This window comes from Cavia porcellus, unplaced genomic scaffold (genome assembly GCF_034190915.1).
Source record: "Cavia porcellus strain 051 isolate PalLab524CR breed Dunkin Hartley unplaced genomic scaffold, mCavPor4.1 scaffold_26, whole genome shotgun sequence".
NCBI classification, from domain to species: Eukaryota; Metazoa; Chordata; class Mammalia; order Rodentia; family Caviidae; genus Cavia; species Cavia porcellus.
Window position 1 is genome coordinate 30,765,048 of NW_026947509.1, and position 20,426 is coordinate 30,785,473.

Consider the following 20,426-nt stretch of genomic DNA (forward strand, 5'->3'; position numbering starts at 1 on the left):
CCAAACTCAAGATTCACAAAACATCCGCTTGTATATTCACTCATCAAACATAGACTGAGTGTCACCAAAGTACCCCAGCAGCACTGTTCTAGAGATCCAAGGTGAAAGCTGCTGTCAGCATGCTCGCTCACATTGTGCTAGGTTTTGCACAGTTGTATAAATCCGGGCAACAGCAAAGACATCTACGAGTCCAGCTAGGAATCATAGCAGTCCAGCCTGGGGCTCCTCCACACAGGAGCACATAGGACAGTGCTTGGCGCTTTGTCCTCTCTGGCCCTCACAGCCACCTCCCCTACTCTGCTCTCTGCTCTGGGTCTCCCACCAGCATGCAGATGAGCTGCGTTCCTCACCATCTGCTCTCCACAGCGGCACCCTCCAGCCTCTCTAGCTTTCTTGTCACTCCCACTTCCTCAGAGCCCGTCCTCATGGAGGTCCTGAGAAGGGACAGCCTCCTCGCCTCCTTGGGGGTGTCAGGTGTCCCGTTCAGAGCCAGGCTGCCCACAGGACGGGGGAGGAAGTGAGGAGCCCTGAAGTCTCCTCTGTGTTCCACAGCTCACATCACCTCCTGAGCTGCACTTCCTGTCAGACCAGCGGGACTCTGGGTTCTCATAAGACTACAAACCCCGCTGTGAACCCCGCTGTGAACCCCGCACACCAGGAATCTAGGTCGTGCTCCTTTGAATCAGCCCCAAACCAAGTGCCCCTACCCTAACCATGGAAAAGATGTCTTCTATGAAGCTGTCCCTGATGCCAAAAAGGTTGGGAACTGCTAGGTCTATCCTCAGACTCGGGGTGCAGAAGGCCTGGCTCCTCCCAACTGATAGAGCTCTGGAGAAAACAGGAGGAAGGTTAGTGGGAGCGAAGTCCTTTCCCACTAGGATACAGCTCAGCTGCACAGGAGTCTGCCTGGCAAGTGTAAAGTCCTGAATTTGATTCCTGGTACCAAAAACAAAAAACAAAACTCCTCTCCCATCATTGGACGTCAGGGGCTCAGTCTAAAGCTGATAAATCAAGAAGGGGCACAGAAGCCCATGTGCAGAGCTTAGGAGAAGCCAGCACCAGCTGAGGGAGCCTGGCGAGGCTGGACAAACTAAACCAATACACCCCTGCTGGGCACCATGTCCTTCCTGTACCAAGCCTAGCACCATGCGTTGCCCAGGACACTGTCCCTGCAGGCCTGGGAGCCAATGTGGAATGGCATTGTCCACCTCCCAGGCCACCTGCCCAGCCATGTGCACATTGCATTGCGTGACTCTGGGTGGAGGCCTTGCGCTGTGGCCTTTTAGAGGGCCTAGTCCCCTCTGAGGGCTGAGCCTTCTTCCAGTGACTCGAGAGTCAGGATATAAGAGCCGAGTGTGTCCCTGGCTTCTGTAGTGAGTGCACAGACACGAGGAGGAATGCCTTCCAGAAGGGCCACAGGGAGAGTTTTTTCCTATCCTTTTACCACTCCGTGCTTGCTGCAGACAACATGTGCGCATTACTTTGACAAACAGTAAAAATGTGGAGAAAAATCGGACCTTCCTATGGGGAAGGCAGCTCCCCACAGCCTGCTAGCCCCCCTGGGAAGATTCTCTTTAGAAGAACGTCCTTTCCCTGAGTGCTGAGGAAGGCTCCCCCAGCTGGATGCCAGGACTTTGGAGGTGCCAAGTCTTCCTTACCTTAGAGAAACCAGATCTCTTCTTTTGGAAAGTCTTTTCTTTCAGAGCAAGGGTTTCCCTTTCCAAATGGGACATTAGCATTTTAATCGCTGAGATTAACCCTGGGCCCCTCCCGCGCCAGCTCCTCAACGTGTGAACCAGCCGGCCTGCTTTTCACATTCTTGAGATAAAAGCGCCTTCTCTCTTCAGGAGTAAGGGGGCACTTGCTGCCCTTTGAGGGTCGGGAACAGCTTCCTGTATGTATAAATGCCCATGAAATTCTTCAAGGGATTGGAAGTGGCCTGTGCAGAAGTGTCATGAGAAAAGCTAGTCCGGCGGCGAACTGGATCCATTGAAACTGGCCCGAGGCGGAATCCAGCAAAGTGGCCTCGAAGCACTTTCTTTCACCAGGAACCTGCAACTGCAGCTTGGGAAGGCGCCCTGGGACAGGGTTTTTTCCATCCGTAATCGTGTCGCGGTTTCCTTGCTGTGAAGTAGCTGCACTCCTTTTAGTGCAACCAGGTTGGTCCCCGTTTTAGGGAAAGCTACACCATGAAAGAGAAAAGTAGCTCCCTGTACATAACAGAGCTCCCTGGCTCCAAGCCCCTTCATGGAACTGGTACGTGCCGCTGCTGTCCCTTGAGAAGTTCTGTGCAGGGGAGACCTGCTGAGAAGGATAGCGCATCATAACACATTAAAGCCTTGTCTGCTGTTTTCAAGGGGAACACCTTACCACTTTGAGAACAAAAGAAGACCTATCAGTTATTCCCAGGTATTAACGTGACCTGCGGTTTAAATCCTGGTTCACGTCTTTAGTTGCACTGTGCTGGCTGCCTTGATGTCCTGAATAGATTGAGAACATTGTGACTTCATGGTCATTTTGACTTTGGGGAAGAGCCGGAAGTCGCAGAGTGCCAGATGCCGTGAACAAGGCCAAGGAGGACCTCATCAGGTTTTTATGAGCCTGTCTTTCCGCTGGGTGACATTTGCAGCGATTTTCACCATATTTTTGATCACACCTCAGATGTTGGGGCATCTGAGCGTCCCAGAACTGTTTCAGACAGTGGCAATGGGATGAAAGTGTTTGAAGGGAGAGAGGAAATGTGGGTAGGAGTTCCTAGCAACATGCCTTTTACTATAATTTTTTTTAAAATTTTAACACTCACTGTGTATTTTGCTCACACAACATAGATTCAGGAAGAGTTCATTTTCCGAATGTCAAGGCACCCCTTCGCTCAGGAGGACCCCCAAGTCCCACCTCAGACCAGCCCCCCACACCCCCACATACATTTTGAGTTTCCCTTCTAAAAAATGAGCTCTATTTCAACTTAATTGAATGATACAAACTTCTCCTAATTACTCTCAGGTCATGTTTCTGTAGTTCCAAACTCAACCAATAGGGTAAGACAAAAGGGAAACTTAAAAAACGTGATTGCAAAAATATTCCAGCAGAAATTCAAAAATAACATCATCGAATTGGGGGACAGTACTGGATTTCTGTGTGCATGACAGGGGCCAGGGTAAATTGCTGATGATGTTCAACAGCTAACAAAATCTCTCACTGAATCATATGCACAAAAAAAGTAATAAATATATTGCAAAATACAGACTAATAGTTGTATAATTCCACCGTCAACATACTGCTTCCCCATGGTTATAATTGAAGAGCAGGATGCTGATCACATCACACTTTTTTCCCAGGTGTTTTCACTTTGGCGGTTGCTTCTTTTTTACCAGCTAGCACTCAGCTGTACCTGTAAACCCCAACACTCTCCAGCTCTCTGTATTGAGCTTTCATTCCGTGCTTTAGGACAAGAAGATTAGACATGCGCTTAGGTCACGGGAACTGTCTTCGTGAACTTCCAGGTTTAATTATTTACCGTTTTCTTTATCCTTCTGAAACACAGACATGTGGATGAATAAAGATGAATCCTGGAATTTCCTTCAGGATTATGATCCAGAGCTGATCAGACAGGAGAAGCGGAAGGAACTGGAGACAGAGATAAGAGTGCAGGTACCGTACAGTGTGCTGTGGGGGGAACAAGTCCCTGACTTCAGTGCTGCTTCTCTTTCCTTCTCGCCTACGGATGACCTGCCCCAGAATTTCAATGATCTTCCAGGTTGTCCAAGAAAATCCCAGGCATAAGTCCTAAAGCTCATGTGTTTAAAGTCATATGTTTTGTTTCCACCTAGGTTGACGAGTTGATGAGACAGGAACTAAAAAACTTAAAACTAGCTGTGAACAAAGAAAAGGAACTTCCAGTCAGAGAAGGAAGGAAGAGAGAGAAGGTGAGGCACGAATGAGAGGAGGTGGGAGACTTAGTAATGGAAAGGAGCCCCTTCCCCGAGCACAGCAGGTCCACAGAGGCCACCTGCAAGGCCACCTGGCTGTCCCTGGGATGCCTCGCAGGAAAGCACACCTGCCCTGGTCCATGCAGTTGGTTCACCACTTGGCCTGCAGGGCTGTGGGCTCATAGTGGGCTGAGCCCAGCCCCCCTCGGCTGACCTCCCCGCCCCCACTCAGCTGCAGATTCACGGCACCCCAGGCCCCAGAGCAGGTGGAGCACTGTCCTCAACGTCCCTTATCTCTCCTGAGGGTCGCTCTGTAGAGGAAGCCAAGAGCAATGAGCAGGTTTGTGAGTGGGGGAATCACAGCAAAAGGAGCTGGATAAATCCAGTTCTGAGTTGTCCCAACCCATTTGCAGCTGTACAGAGTAGCCAGCTGCATCCAGGCATTCCGATTCACTCAGTGCCCCTTACCTCACCTTCCTCCCAGCGACAGCCCTGCCATCAGGGCCAGAATGCTCAGAGAAGACAGCCAGGACCCTCGTGCTGGCGGCACTGGTGTGAGGGGGCATTCTGTGCTCCTATAGGGCTTTATCCAAGTCCTATGTCTGGGCCACTCTTCCTGGGACTCTTATGTCACCCCTTTACAGTTCTTCACATGTTCGGCTGCACCCAGGACTGGTTTGGCCAGCTTGGGGCCACATGGTTTTAGCTGACGGTCCTCATCTGTGGTAGGTGGCTCCTAGTGTAGAATTCTGAAGTCGACTAAGTACCCAGCAACCCTGTTCTGACGTGTGTCACTGATGTCCCTCCCTCTCCTGATGTTATGTCCCCTTCCTGGGGCATCTGGTAATGCCACCCTGGCCTCCATGCATGTGAACTTTTTCTGCAAAACAAAGCTACATCTTGGTGACCAAGCGTGAAGACTGAGCTATACAAAATGGGAAATGTAAGTAGCTACCGCTTTGTGGCTGAAAACAGGCTTGTCTTCACTAGCAAAGCCAGCATCAGCCCTGCCCAGGTCTAAGCAGGCTTCCCTGTCCTCGTTCAGCCTGCATCTGCCGTCTTCACGTCACAGGGCGCACCAATGGATTGCGGCTATGTGATTGCGCTATAGCATCTCATGCACCCAACTCTCCAGCCCAGGTTACCCAGGTCAACTTTGCAAGAGAAGACTGAAGTAGGATGCAATCCCATGGACTGAAGCTTCACTGCCTATGCAGAAAGACCACGGGGGAATGAATGCAGGAAGGAGAGAGGGAAGCAATGTGGCAGAAAGTGTCACCCAGCACCTTCCAGAGAAGAGGGCTCAGCCGTGACCCAGAGAAGTCTTTTCCAAACACTAATCTGAGTCTGCCTCTCCCCAATTCAACTCTGCCCTGGTGCCCCAGTCTCCCAGGAATCAAGATTACATTCTCCAGTCAACTGCAGGGACCAGTCCACCTGACTGCCGCCTTTCCTCCTGCCCGCAGTCTTCCACTGACTGCGTCCCCCAGATGCACTGTGCCCCTGCTGACCCCAGAATTTGCCTATGCTGTTCTCTCCCACCTCTACACTCCTGTCTCCAAACTCAGGCCTAGGTAACTCTCTCTCATCTCACAGGACTCAGCTCAAGCCTCCTTCCTCAGTGAGGCCTTCAGAGCCCCCAGCATGGGTCTCGTTTCTCTGTACACAGATGGTCCCGTGCATCATGTCTTCCTCATATTTCATCACAAGGTGAATTCTACAAAGCATATAGAGAAAAATTAACACCAATCCTTCTCAACTTCTGAAGAAGAGGAGGAGGAAGAGGGGAGTTGGGGAGGGGGAGAGCCCAGCAGCACTGTGAAAACAAAGCCAGATAAAAATACTACAACAAAAGAAAACTATTTACCTAATGCTGACACCCCCAGTGAATATGGATAGCCATATCCTCAACAAAAGGCTTTAGCTGATGGTCCTCATCTGTGGTATGTGTCCAACCTGAGCTCGGCAGAACATAAAAGGTTGTATGTTATGAGCTGGGATGCAAGGATGGTTCATTATACGTCAATTGATGTGATACCACATCAACATCATACACAATCACATACAACAACATACAACATCATACACAATCACATATAACAACAGAATGAAAGACAGAAACCTGTATTATCACTATGATAGATCGCATTGATAGTCTATGTCATTTCAGCAGGTGCTGAAAAAACATTTGACAAAATTCACCATTCCGGTTAAAAAATCAACACATTAGGCATAGAAGAAATTTATCTCAGCATAGCTATGATAATCAAGACTGTGCTATTGCTATAGGGAAGGAGGAGAGGCAGAAATGGAATATATATGACAGAGAACTCAGATATGGACCCACACAAATACGTGTGACTGATTTTTAGTAAAGGTGCAAACGCATTTCAGTGAAGAAAGATACTTTTTTGAATACACTGGGTTGGCATAATTGAACAACCACAAGGGGAAAAAAGGACATTGACGTAAGTCTCATGCATTACACAAAAATTAATTCAAAATTGGCCACCCCTTTAAATATACAGTGTAAAATTAGAAATTTCTCAGGCAAAAACATAAAAACATATTTGCAATCTAAGGCCGAACCAAGAGCTCTTAGAATTAATACAAGAAGCACAGTTTATAAAAGAAAATATTGGATTTCATCCGAATTAAAAGACCTGCTAAAGATGAAAGGCAGGTGCAGACTGGGAGGGAACACTGGCGAGCATCGTATCTGACAAAGCTTGTACTCGGAATGGGTCTGTCGTCAAATATTTAAAACACTGGCGAGATTGTGGGCAAAACAAAATGTCTACGCTGCTGGTGGGAATGCAAACTAATACAACCACTCAAAAAACTAAAATTAGAAGTTCTACTTACCCACTTATACCTCTCAGGGTTTGTTCCCCTCAAGAGTTAAAGATGTCGGACTCTAGTGACGTGTGATACCGTGATTACAGCAGTGTTAGTCTCTGGAAGCAGCCTAGATGCCCATTACAGATCGAAAGTATAGAATATATACACCATAGAATTTTATTGAGCCATAAAAAGCAATAAATCTGGCTCATTTGTAGGAAAATGGATGAATCTTGAGACAGTCATGTTGAATGGTCAGAAACAGCATATTAAATATCATGTAGTTTCTTTCAATGAGAAACTCAATTATAAATAAAATCAAAATAAAGGATACAAGAGGCTAAATTCCTTCACACGGTATTGGTGGGAATGCAGCATGGTATGGTCACACTGCCAAACAAGTTTTTTATTAAAAAGAATAAGCATGAAACAGTCATACAACCCAGGCATCGAACTCAGGGGCATTTTCTGTGGTGATTTCTTCACATCTTCTGTCACCTTTGCATAATTTTGAATATAAAATCAATTTTCTCAGACCAGAAGCAGGGCTTAGCAGCCACCCTTGACCCTAAGGCAGAAGGTGATGTAGATAAAGTAGATTAGAGACCAGGCGATAAAACTTAACATGGTAGAATTTCAGCCTCTTCCTGTGGATCATGAGGTGTGATGGATGGGTTTTTAGTAGAACTATAAAGCAGTCCACACTGTTTAAAAGGTGGCATTCAGAAAACATTCCACCAGACTGTCACAAGCGTCTAAATGTAGAGTCCCTTAGAACTGGAGGTGGACAGGTGCCTGGCCCTGAGGACTCCAGATTTGGGGCCAGATGCTAACCGAGAGAATCATCTGGGCTCTGCCATAATCATTTTGTGCTGCTGTACAAAATATCGTAGACTGGGTAATTTATAAACAACAGGAAGACACTGCACACACTGGGAGGTCCCAGACAAGGACCCACCCGAGGCAGCATCTGCTTGCAGCTCCCTCTGCTTCCACTCTCTTTCCATGGGAAAGATGGAGCAAGCTCTTCCTGTCCTCTGTTGGAAGCACCCTAACCCATGCATGCAACCCGCACCCTGGTGACCTCACCACCCTCAGATACTTACCTCTTCACAACCTCCCTTTGGGAGTCAGGAGTGAGCATCTGAATCATGGGGCTCAAACTTTAGACTACAGTGGGTGTCAGAGATGACCAGCCTCGTTCACTTGTGCCAGAGCCCAGGAAAAGGAATGGGATGCCCAGGGCCTGTTGGGAATCCAGCCCCAGGCAGGCTCACCCACAGCGACCTCTCCTCTGTCCCCACAGGCCACGGCCATGGAAGCAAAACACAGCCCAAGTTCAGGGTCATGTAGTTCACTTTCCCACCTCCCAACCCAAGAGATAGTTTGCTTAGCTGACTTTAGGGACGGTTCATTCGCTTGTTTTTACTAAAGTGTTACTGTTTCCATTTTCTTTCTGCCAAAGAAAGGGAAAAAAGGCAAAAGAGGGAAAAGAGGGAAGAAGGACAAAGATCTGACTGATGACAGGTAAGGACTGGGTGCCCCCTGTGGGGGGGGCGGGAAACAGAAGCAGGGGAAGTGGCAGGAAACCACCTGACTCTGTGCCTCAGCTCCCCGCCAGTGCAATGGGGAGGGAAACAGACCTGGGACAAGCCTCTGTGCCCATCACCGCTGAGTTCCTGGAACTTGACATAAGCTTTAGAAATCACACAGGAGCAGGAGGGGGCTGTGATCCTGGAAAATTGCATAGGAAATAACACCCTGATGGAACTCTGAAGCAGGACTGAGGCTCCAGTCCTGTGGGGCAGACGCCAGCCCTGCACACCGCAGAGCTGCGCCCCTGTTGAGAGAGTGGGGGCACCGCACAAGGAGAGCCCCCTACAGAATCTTCCATCCCTTGAGTTTCCTGATTTCCATATGCAACATTCAGTGCTCATTTCTTGTGCTGTGACACTGAACGTGAACAGCAGCCAGGCCTAGTGGCATGTGCTTGTTTGTAATCCCAGCACCCTGGGAGGCTGAGGCAGGAGGATGGTAAGCTCTAGGTTGGGTAATTTACTGTCTTAGTGAGATCCTGTCTTGAAATTTGAATTAAAAAGAGAAGAAAGAGGCTAGGCATGTGACTCCATGTGAGGGTTCTGATTTCAGTCCCCACGACTGCCAGAAATAAATAGCACTGCATTTTCAAACATCATCAAGGAGTTGAGCTAAAGTCCCTAATAAAGGGACAGCAGGAGTTTCCTGCCTTGGGCTCTGCTCTCGGGTGGACATGTGTGGCTCCTGTTTCCAGTCCACTCTGGTTCTTCTCTTCCTGAACCATGCTAGAGTAAGGTCCATTGGCGAGGAGGCCACTTCGAGCTCTCTGGGAATGGAAGGAGAGCAGAGTGCCAAGGTCCCATTTGCAGACACCTCAGGGAGCCAGTGGGCAGCCTCGGGGACTGGGGGTGGTTCTGGGCTGAGGTTGCCATATTTGCGGACAGTTTCAGATTGAGACCCAGAGTCCCAATGCCCGGGGACAAGTATCTATCTGTCTATCTGCACATCAAGCCAGCTGGCTTCCAGGTCAGTTCCTGGGGATGAAGGTGGGTCACACTCACATCCCTAGGGGAGGATCAGGGCCTCACAACACGCCACAGATTTTCAAGGGCACTTTGTTCCTTTGCTGTCTCATCTGTTCCAAAAGATGGATGCAGTGATGACAGAGCTGACAGCACAAGGAACACCGAGCAGCCTCTGAGTTACACGATTCCTTCCCCTCTCCTGCCCTGGCAGTGTGGCTCTGCTGAATAACAGGCTGCTGAACAGCACGGACCGCATACGTGGCTCAGAGGTGGTGGAGGTGGGACGTGACCGTCCTCCTGGCACGCACTCCCCTACTGAGCCGCGATCACAGAGGAGCCGCAGATGGTCCCCCTACGCCTGGGACACAGGGCCCTGTTGTGCTCATTTTTTTGCCCAGAAACACCTGGCATCTTGTTCCTGAAATGCTTTGTATTTCAATTTTAAAGACCCTGTGTCTGCACTCTGGCTAGCCCTGCCGTGGCACCACAAGATATCAATTTCTCTCACCAAAATAATCCCTGGCCCACAGTTTAGAGTGGAAGACCCTTTATTCCATTAAAAGAAAAAGTTTATTTCACTGGGAAAAATCCAAATAGAGGCTTGTGGTAGGTAGGGGCTCCCTAATACATTTTGTTCTGGTAATTTTAGGGACTTGTCTTCAATGTTAGGTGTGGTTACACCTGTGTCATGCATCTACATTAGAGAACTACTCAGGTTAGAGCACTCTAAATGATATTTCCTTGATCTAGAGCAGGTGCTGTTATCCCAGTGTTTTAGTTACTTTTCTTGTTGCTGAGACAAAATATCCAGCTCCTAAAGTTAAAGAGGAAAGGTTTACTTTGCTCACAGTTTGTAGAGGTTTCAGTCCATAGTTGGCTGGCTCCAAGGCAGGGTGGGTGGCAGACAGGCCTCAGGGGGAGAAATATTCATGGTAAGCAAAGCAACAAGGGTCCTTAACAGTATCTTTCTGCCCCTTTTATCCTCTCTCAAGGCTACTGTGATTAGGGCAGTGCCCAACCAATCAGTGGACTTAATTAGTAATCACCCATCCTTAGTCACAGCATGGCACCATCTAGATCCAGCCATCTCTTTAAAAACCCCACTATATCCACATGAGGCTCTGGAGGACATCTAGACACAAGCTGTAACACCCACATTCCACTACAATCAAGCCTTTCTTAATTTTCAGCAGTGAACATATTCTTTTAAAGACTGGGGTCACTGCGTTGGAATGTATCTCCATCAAAAATGCTTGTGTTTAACTGACATCCTTGGGTCTCTTTTAATCACACAAAACTGGATCACAGAACAGTGTGAAAACTGTTTAAGTGGAGCTACATTTACAATGCCCAACCTAAAGAAAGAATAGAAAAAATTTTAAAGACAAAACACCTCAAAAGATCCTGCTGTATAACATGTGAGCTGTCTTCATTTGAATCCCTGCAAGCCAAATTCCAGTCATGTCACTGGGGATCTCATCTTTAAGTGGGACACTATCTTTTTTTTTCATTTGGTCTAAATGATCAAGATGCTGGCTAGATGCCCAAGCCTCTCCCAGAGAAATGGTTTTGACTTTTACACACTGCAAAAAAGTAATCACCCTCCTAACACATCATCTCACACAGCCTTAGATGTTTTATCTTTCACATAAGAATTATCTCCAGTGTAAGCCTTCGTTCCTTTTAGATAATTCTTTTAAACTACTCTACCATTACATTAAAAGGAAACATAAATTTCACAAAGGATTAATGAACTCCTATGACTAGCACATGCTAACTGAATATATAATTATAGGCCGATTGTGTTACTATTAGTAGGTGATTTCTAATTTGTATTTGTGCCAGCCTGCAGACTTGCAGAGTTATTGCTACCCTCAGACACCCAGAGATATTATTCTTATTAATAGGAAATGTCCAGTATGCACATGGGTCAGTGAAAGTATGTTTTTTAAGGCCTAATTTATCCTCAAGTTGTAGAAACATTTCAAAAATCCAGTTGTTGGTGTCTCAGTCACTTTTCTCATTGCTGGGACCAATCACCCAGCACCCACAAATGAAAGGAGGGGAGGTTGATTTTAGCTCACGATGTATAGAGGTTTCTTCCTATAGCCCACTCACTGCCTTGGAGGCAGCACAGCTCTGCAGAGGAGCAGCTCGTGGTATGGAGAAAGGAAACAGAGTCAAGAGAAAAGCCTGGAGGGAAATGAACCCTTCAGGGCCACTGCCCCAGTGACCACCTCTTCCAGCCAGGCTCCACTTCCCAAGGTCACATTTACATATAAACTTGGTGGGTTAGTCCCCCGATGTTTATCACACCCCACAATCCTATGAACGAGCACAGGAGGCTTTGGAGGGACATCCGGGTCTCAACCGCCCCAATTTGCATACACACTCTCAAATCCACCTGTTTCAAGTCCTTGCATTAGTGATGATTGACAGACATACAGCTGATCTCCTGTGTAATGGAGTCTGATGCTCTGCTTTACCCACAGGACCGTCGAATCTCTGTACAAGGAGCTGGTGGAGGAAGGGCTGCTGATACAGTCCCTGAAGGTCAACCTCTCTGATTACATTGGTAAGGCACACCAAGGACAGTGTGTGTGTGTCACACTGCAGCCTGGTCCTGAGGTCCAGCCACTGGACAGACGAGGCCTGGCCCATGCTGTCTCCTGGCCAGTATTGGTGAGATTGAGATAACTTGCATCACTGAGAGGGTGCTGCTATGAACTAATGGGTTGTCTTCATAGTAGCGGTCCCCTTCTCTCCCCTTATGTGGTGGAAGCGGCTTTTCAACCTGCTAGCCATTTCCTTGATGCATTTGGTTTCTTGTTGCTGTTGCTGTCACTCTGTTTTGTTTTGTTTCTTCTGCTGCAGGGCACTGAACCCCAGACCTTCACACACACTGAGCTACATCCCCAGCCCTTTATAGTATTTTAGTTTTCAACTCTTGCTCAATTGTCCAGGCTGGGCTCAAACAAGTGAGCCTGCCATGCAGCCTGCCAGAGAGCGGTGCTCACAGGTGTGTGCCACCACGCAAGCCCCACAGCGCATGCCCTCTGCCCTGACCTAACTGGAGGAAATGAGGAATCGTTCATGGCAGCTCCACAACACATAACGCTTAAAGGAGTGATTCCTTCCAAAGAGACATTCCAGCAGGGGCAGAAGCAGCAGGAGGACAGAGAAAAGCCTTGTTATCTCAGGCTTCACTGATGTATTTCTGTTTATTTAAAGTAAAAGCAACATCATGACCTGGAAATGCACTTAAAGCATAAACTTTCTCAAAACTCTAGCCTGCTACTGCAGATATTATGTCCACTCTTATGAAGAAAATGTCTCCTAGGAGCAGACAGTTGCACTCAGGAAGTCTAATGTTAATTCAAACTCTCTCGCTGAATCCACAGCTAATACCTTTTCACCAGTGTCCTCCAAGACAGTCAGTCTTTCCCAGCCAAGATTCCCAGCAAGGATGTGTGTGTAGCTGCATCTCTTCCTTCTCCCTGATCCCTTTGCTTCTAGAACCCTTTCCCAGGTGTCTGCAAGCCCTCATAGCACTTCGTTGTGGAGGAATACAAGCCGACTGTCAGACTGTCCTCCATTGGGTTGCTTGGATTCCTCCTCTGATTCACAGTGAACATTTTTGATGGGTGACAGCACGTCCCTCTGTTCCCCTCAAGGGCACAGGGTACCACATGCTTACGTCATCAGTGACAGTGAACTGACAAGGCACAGGAGCCATCCGCAGGCACAGTTGCTTCGTCATTGAAGAATCATGGAGGAAGTGATACCATCCTCCACACAGACCTTTCCACTCCCACAGCTGACTTTATCACCAGGGTGGCAGGAAAACGGGGTTCCTTTTCCCCCGACTCCTTCAATGCAGAAGAGAGGGCATCATTCTCCTGTGAGGGAGCTTGGGGCCTCTTGAAACTGCTGATGCCAAAGTAGACACGTAGATCCTCTCTTGAGTTGACCCCTTACACCATCCTGACCCACTCTGAGGTTTCCACTGGCCCTGTGGGGTCTGTGAGAGCACAAAGCCGGCTGTGCCTTCACCCTAAGGTGACACTGGGACCCCTCACCAGAGCTCTGGTTCCATTGTGGGGGCCTAAAGGGGCCTTTACAGGTCTGCAGAGCAGCATCCTGCCAGGCTGCAAATGGGGCTGCTGGATATTTGTGCTTCTTATTTCACTTGTGTGGCAGTGTGCATAGTAAGCAAGTGTTCTGTCCCTAAACTGTACCCCAGGCCCTCGGTTTGTGTTTCTCATTCAAGTGCTGGAGAGTTTTCTCTTGCAGTCTCTTGATGCTGTTCTGTTAATTCTGTTAATATTTTTAAATCACTGTTTTTAACAAAGCCATCTCTTGCTTATGTGGTTTGAAGCTCTGAACAGAAGTGTCTGCTGCTTAGTACAGGGCCTGAGGTGGATTCTCAGTAACTCTGTGTGGACCAGTTTCTGGACCCCTTCCTAACGTCTTACCCATTCTGCACTTCTTTAACGACCTCTCACTTTGCAGAGAGAGAGCAGCATCAGATGCCTCAGGTTGAAAGGGAGAGGTCAGCTACCTACATGTGACTCCAAATTAAAATGAACAAATCTAACAAAATGAGTAAAATTTCCCAGTGAGCATGATGGTACACGCTATAATCCCAGCACTCTGGCAGGCTGAGGCAGGCAGATGGCATGTTCAAGCCCAGCCTGGGCAACTTGGTGACTTAGTGAGACCTTGTCCCAAAGTAAAAAATAAACATAAAAAGTTTGGGGATATACCTCAGTGCTAAGAGTCTGGGTTCAATCCCAAGTACCACCATCAAAAAAAAAAAAGATCCTCCAAAGGCTGGCACACTTTGACTTTGCCCATGTTTTCCTTAATTTTTCCCAGTTAAGATCCATGGCTTGGAAGGTGGCAGTGTCTTCCCAGATAGCCACACGAAGAATAACACAACTAGACAGCAAAACCAAAACCCCACAATGAACACCAAAACAATAGCTCAGTTTACTCTTGAGCCTCAGAGTTCAAGCCAACAGGGACACCAAAGGACCAAAGAACAGCAGAGCCTCACATAGGCAGCACCCACTCACTGGACAGGGCCACGGGCCCAGAGACACAGAGCCAGCCAGGAGCACAGAGCTCAGGCGGGAAGCACCAGGCAGACTCTGAGAATCAAAACTGATAGAGACAAAGAAGACAAAGGGAAAACAGAGACAGAAGAAGCTGGGGAGGGGAGGAGTGAAGACTTCTCCAGAAACAAGCCACTAGGTCTTTAGCATACATGGAGGCAACAGAAGAGGGACCTCTGTAAGGTCAGAAAGGCTCTCTGAGTCAGACCCTCTTCTACAGGTGTGGAATATTCATTCACATGAAATCAAGCAATGAAGAGTCCAAGGTCAAAGCACACACAAAATAAGCCTAAGGAAAAAAATAATAAAGAAAAATTAACATCCCAAAATGTCAACCTCACAAAGCAGATTTTTACTGAAACCTATTATGTCAAAACAAGCTAATTTACATTAAGAAAATTGTAGGTGGCACGTAAGACCAGCAGAAGATAGAATTAGAAAAACTCAGACATTAGGTGATGAAATTTGAGAAATATTACCAAAAAAATTACAAAAAAGAAATATTTTTGAAAACTAAATTATCAAGACTAAAGACAACAAACAATGCTTTTAGGAGAAATAAAAAATGAAAGACATTTTTAAACTAAAACTAGAAATGAAGAAATGATAAAAGATTTGAAGCAATGTGTGAAATGCGGAAATCAGTCAACATGCAATCCGTTGTACAAGGTTTTGAAGAAGAAAACCAAGGCATAGGATAGCAGGAGCATGAGAAACAGAACTCATGAGTGTTTCTTAAAAAGACCCTGAAGCCTCATAAAGAAAGACATGTAGCTGAGAATGCTGATACACCTTTCCTCACACCGGGACCTATTCTAATAAAAGTATTTTTGGACATCTGTGTGAGAAGACCACGTGACTTATAAAGGAAGGACAGTCCAGCTGCCATCAGACTCCTCAACACCAACGCCTCACACTGGAGCTAAATGGAGTGACAAGGACAGTAAATAGCACCCAAGGATGTTTGTAACCAGACAAATTTGCTGTCAACAGTACAGAACACAAGCCTACAATGTGCAAAGTCTCTGAACTTTTTCTATGAGCCCAACCCCAAGGAGCTATAGGGGGTCAAAACTGAGTAGAAAGGTATTGACACAAGACTGGTGGTCAGCTTTCAGTGCACACCCGCAAATCTGTGCAAGACAGACGTCACCAGGCCTGTCCAGGAGAGAGTGAGAGGGCGGCACATATTTGATCATGTGACAGTGCCTGGGACAGCAGCTGGAAAACAACCACAGGACATGCAAGGAAGACCCAGGACCTACAAAGAATGTAACGGCTCTCAGGCACCATAACTGGTAGTGGTTTTGGTAGAGATTAGCCATCAGTGGCTGCTAATGTCACAAAAACCATAAAAGGTGGGGTCACATGCCTCTGACATGACACAGCACATCCTGTAGTCTGGCCAGCAGGACTGAACCTAACCTGTTCAAACCCTGAGCCCAGCTGCTAATTTGACTGCTCATCTGGCAGATGATAAAGAAGCCTCATTCAGCCTTTTCTTTGGCAGGGGTCTGGGAAGTGTTCTGATCTTACAGCCTCCTCCCGATTTGTGTCTTTATCTGTATCTTCAATTTCCTTGATCTGATCTCAGCCCACTTGGTAGAACCGGCCATAGAGGAGGCTGCTTTACAATCCTATCCGTCATTCCCGCACCCTCGGGTTTGGTGAAACAGAGCTGACTGGCTCTAGGGGGCTTTACTCTCTGGATGGTCCTGCAGTCATTGATAGCTGGTTCCTCCAACCCAATTCTGATTTAGGAACAGACTTCCTACTTTCCAGGCCATGCAGACTTCCCACATTGAGGGAATTGGGATCAAATATGTGTATGGAGTCCTCCAGTTGGGATCAAACAGGTATGTGGAGTCCTTCAGATCCCCAAAGGTCTGTGGCCTGGACATTTCCAGCAGACCAAGGAACGCTCTCTCCAGCTGTGTTGGCCACCACTGGGGACACAAGATGGGTTTTAGAGTCTAATGATTTGCAGTCCTCACCCTCCCTTTAGCACCACCTGAATCACAGCCACGCCTCCATCTCTGCCTATATCACAGGAAACAGGGAGAACAAACACATATCTACCCCGCAAGCGATCCTGCCGCACCCGCAACTCAGCAGCTGCCACCCATGGCTGAAAATGGATCCGAGGCCAATTACTGTTCTTCCCTTTGCCTCTGTGTTTGCCCCCTGCCCTAAGAGTAGAAGACTCAGCAGGTTACAATCCGATCCCAGAAGCTGTGATTTGCACACATGCACGTGGAAAACGTCCGAAGCAAACTCATCGCACCATCTGGCGGAGCTGCCCTGTGGACCAATCCCCTAGAGTGCCCTCTCCACTGAGTCATCACGACACTTGCTTTCCAAAGCTGGGGAGCCTGCACCAGATGTCAACACAGTCCTTCAGTATCATAGCCAGAGAACTCTGTGCATGCACCAGCAGCCCTGGAGTATACCTGCACCATGACTCCCTTAGCAGGTGGCAACCATATACACAGTCCCTGCTGCACCACTAGGGCTGTGTAGGTCACCAGCATCCGTGATGGGCCTTTGGAGGCCCCTTGGCAAAGAGCAGTCTGTCTCACAGAACCCCAACTCCTTGTTCTTCTACCCTTTGTCTTTGAGGAATTTACTTAAGCAGCTAGTATTTTTTAATAGACGGCTCGGCTCTTCATTCCTTTCTTAATGCTATGGTTGGGTAGGGTACCAGGGATCGAACTCAGACTGCCTGCTTGCAAGGCAGGCACTTATGCCGCTGAGCTAAATCCCCAGCCCCTAAAGCTGATTGCATTTGTATATCAGATATTTTTCCTTTCTCATGGCTTTTTAAACTGAGCTCTGATGTTCTGTTTCTGCTCTATTATTTTGCTTTTTCTGTATCAGTGTGGTAACCATAACAAATACAGCCAGTAGGTGGCTTCAGCAATGGAAATTTACCAGTTCATAGTTCTGGAGGTGGAAGTCGGAGCTGGAGCTGGAGGTGTGGGCAGAGTGCATTCCTTCCTTCCGGGGCTGTGGGGAAACCTCTTCCAGGTCCTCCTGCTCCTGCTGGCAGCTGGTGATCTTGGGTGTTTGCTGGTGTAGAGAGGTTTGGCTACGACTCTGCCTCACCTCTGCCTAGCATTTTGCCCCTTCATGTCTTTCTCTGTCTCCAAACTTCCCCTTTGCATAGAGGGACCAGCTCTGTTGGATTTAGACTCTATTCTCATGGCCTTGTCTTAGCCAAACACATCTGCAAACAACCCTGTTCCAAGGATGGTCTCCGGCAGAGACACTGTGGGGAGGGGCCCTTTGGGGGACGCAATTCAACCCCCATCATGTACCCTGTTCCTTTTCTTTCCATCTTCTATGATTCCTGGGCCTTTTCCTGTTCTCTACATGAAACACTTTTTCTGCTATTTTCTTCTTCCCTGCTACGGGATCTCTGATGTCCACACAGGGAACCTGGGGCTTCCTGATCACTGAGTGAGGGAAGAAAAGTGATCATGGCTCATGTTCCAGGCAATCCCAAAACACAATAACTGCCTTTCAGAGTGGGGTCTGTTACCTGGCAAACAGCCCGGGCTCATCAGATCTCTGCCTCTTTCAGACCCAATACCACTAATTCCACTTAATACAATTTGTCTGAATAAAATATGTTAGGTCTTAGAGAACATGGCATGTTTGGATATTAATACGGGCTTATGCAAGCAGGAAAATCGAGGTCACTTTCATATCCCCTCTAGTGTCATGTTTACTGGCAATAAGCGCTCCATTTAACGGTTGCCGGATCTCATTCTATCCTGGCGGAAGCTAAATTAACTACCCTCCTATTTATTACCTGCTCATTAAAAGCGTGGTACCCGAAGCTGTAATGGCAGCTTCCATTATCACTCACCCCACAACAATGCCATCGTCCTTGCCAAGGACTTTATACCTTTTCCCTGCGGAGACTTGGGGAGGCCTCCCTCCCCCAGCAAACATGGGCTGAGATCTGAATTTCAGCTCTCATTTTCTTGGCCTTTGAGGACGCTTGCACGCCGTCGATAGCCTCAGTAGTTCACCTACACGCGTGTGTGTGTGTTTGACCTGCTGTGTGGGGGTAGCAGCCGAGGCTCTGCAGGGTCAGTGTTTGCTGGAGGAAGAAGCCAGCCTGGAAATAAAATCAGGACGCTGGAATTCCTTCACTGAGTATTTTCATACCAGGTTTTGATACAAACCCAGAGAATCACATGAGTATATAAAGGTCCATCCTTGTGACAAATGGAGACAGCCAAACTAATTTTCCTGGTGACCTTATCTAAATTAGTTAGAAAATAACACTTCAGATTTATGGCTAGTTACAATTAAGCCCTTTGATATCTTCTAATTAAACCTGTAAAGATTTATTTCTGTATTATTCCTCCAGTAACCCTTAAAAAATGATAAAAATGTAAATGAACACTCCTTTCAAAAGAGATGTTTCTATTTATCCCAAATTAGACTCGTACCTTTCCATTCAAATGGCTGCATTTTACATCCGGAATTTCACTGCTCAAATGCAAATTTCACATGAGTCTTAAATAATTTATTTTTAAAATGTGTGCAAACTTATACATAATCTCTTAGCATATAAATAGAGCAAACCTCCTACGATAACTTAACCTTATTTTATGTCCCTCATTTTAAAACCCTCTCATCTTATGTAGCCCAATATGCAATTGTTATCTTTTAAAAAAAAAAATTAAGCTAAACCAGATGGCACAAGCCTCTAATCCCAACACTTGGGAGGCTGAAGCAGGAGAATCGCTGTGAGTTCAACACCAGCCTGGGTTACACAATGAACTCAAGGCCAGCCTGAACTGCATAGTGGGACCCTGTCTCAAAAAGACAATAATAATAATAATAATTAGGCTAGCATGATTTTCAACATAATTCCCAGGTACTACAGCTAGTACAGCAGTTCTCTTTTGCCTGGTTTTCTTCCAACCTTTATCTGAGAAAAGATGTGCTCCTGCAGTGACTCCACAACCCAGCTCCAGGCGCTGTAAAATGTGTGACTTGTATCCTGTGATAATTTGCCCTTGGGCCAGCACAGTTTCCTTGCCACTGACCCTGGGTTTCCTTCTTCCCCAGGCGAGTACAGCTACCTGGGGACCACACTGCGCCACCTGACCATAGAGCCCATGCCCTCGCTGCTGGACGTGCGGCAGCTCATCACCTTGTATGGGATCTTGCCGCTAGGTGAGCCTGAGGTGCCGTGTCCCCAAGCTGGGGTGGCTCCCCCACCCTTTGCTGCTTCCAAAGTGGGCTCTTGTTTGTCACCAAAAGGGTCATGCAGCTCAGCTTCTTCTGTTGAGAGTTCACAGCCAACCTGGCTCCACTTGGGCAGTGTGTGACCAGCACAGAAGGAGACAGGGTGGAGAGGGAGGTCTATGCCATTTCTGGGTCTGGACTGAGGACCTACGCTCCACTGGGTGAGTTTGGCCACGTCAGAGGGGGGCCAGAGTGCCACCTGCCTCTCACACCCCAGCCTCTGTGACTGGGCCTAGGTCTTAGTACTCACCAGGAGGCTCTGCAGGTCTTCTCTGCAGTCAGTTGTCACTGCTGAGGCTCGCACGGTTCAGACCAAGCCCTGTGGTATGCCCAGCAATGAGGGAAAGGTGTCTCTCTGTGCTGTACAACAGCAGCTCTCCTTCCTATGGCTTTGGTCCCTGTGTGACCAGAACCATTTGCAGCAGGCACCGTCCCCTGCTGAGCTCCATGGCTGCCATGAAACAGAGCTAGCCATTTGAGCCTGGTGTGGTGGAACACACTTGTAATCCCAGCACTCTGGAAAGCTGAGGCAGGAGAGTCAAAATTCTCAGCTGGGACTGGGCAAATCAGTGATTTAGCAAGAACTTATCTGAGAATAAAAATAGTGAAGGACTGGGGCGGTGGCTCATTGCAAAGCCCCTTAAGAGACACACCCATGGTCCCATTTCCCCCTGGAGCTGGGAGGATGGACACTGTCCCCGCTCTTACAG

General features: G+C 47.6%; 1 protein-coding gene across 3 annotated transcripts in view; it reads left to right on the top strand.

Annotated features, from left to right (window-relative positions):
* Iqca1 (IQ motif containing with AAA domain 1) overlaps positions 1-20,426 on the top strand; it is a 126,518-nt gene that overhangs the window by 77,356 nt on the left and 28,736 nt on the right. For all 3 annotated transcript variants that reach the window (XM_063237055.1, XM_063237057.1, XM_063237056.1), the window contains 5 exons: positions 3,545-3,651; positions 3,831-3,926; positions 8,236-8,297; positions 11,824-11,906; positions 19,537-19,644. In XM_063237055.1, coding sequence (XP_063093125.1) covers positions 3,545-3,651; positions 3,831-3,926; positions 8,236-8,297; positions 11,824-11,906; positions 19,537-19,644 — 456 coding nt within the window. The remainder of the gene's footprint in view (positions 1-3,544; positions 3,652-3,830; positions 3,927-8,235; positions 8,298-11,823; positions 11,907-19,536; positions 19,645-20,426) is intronic.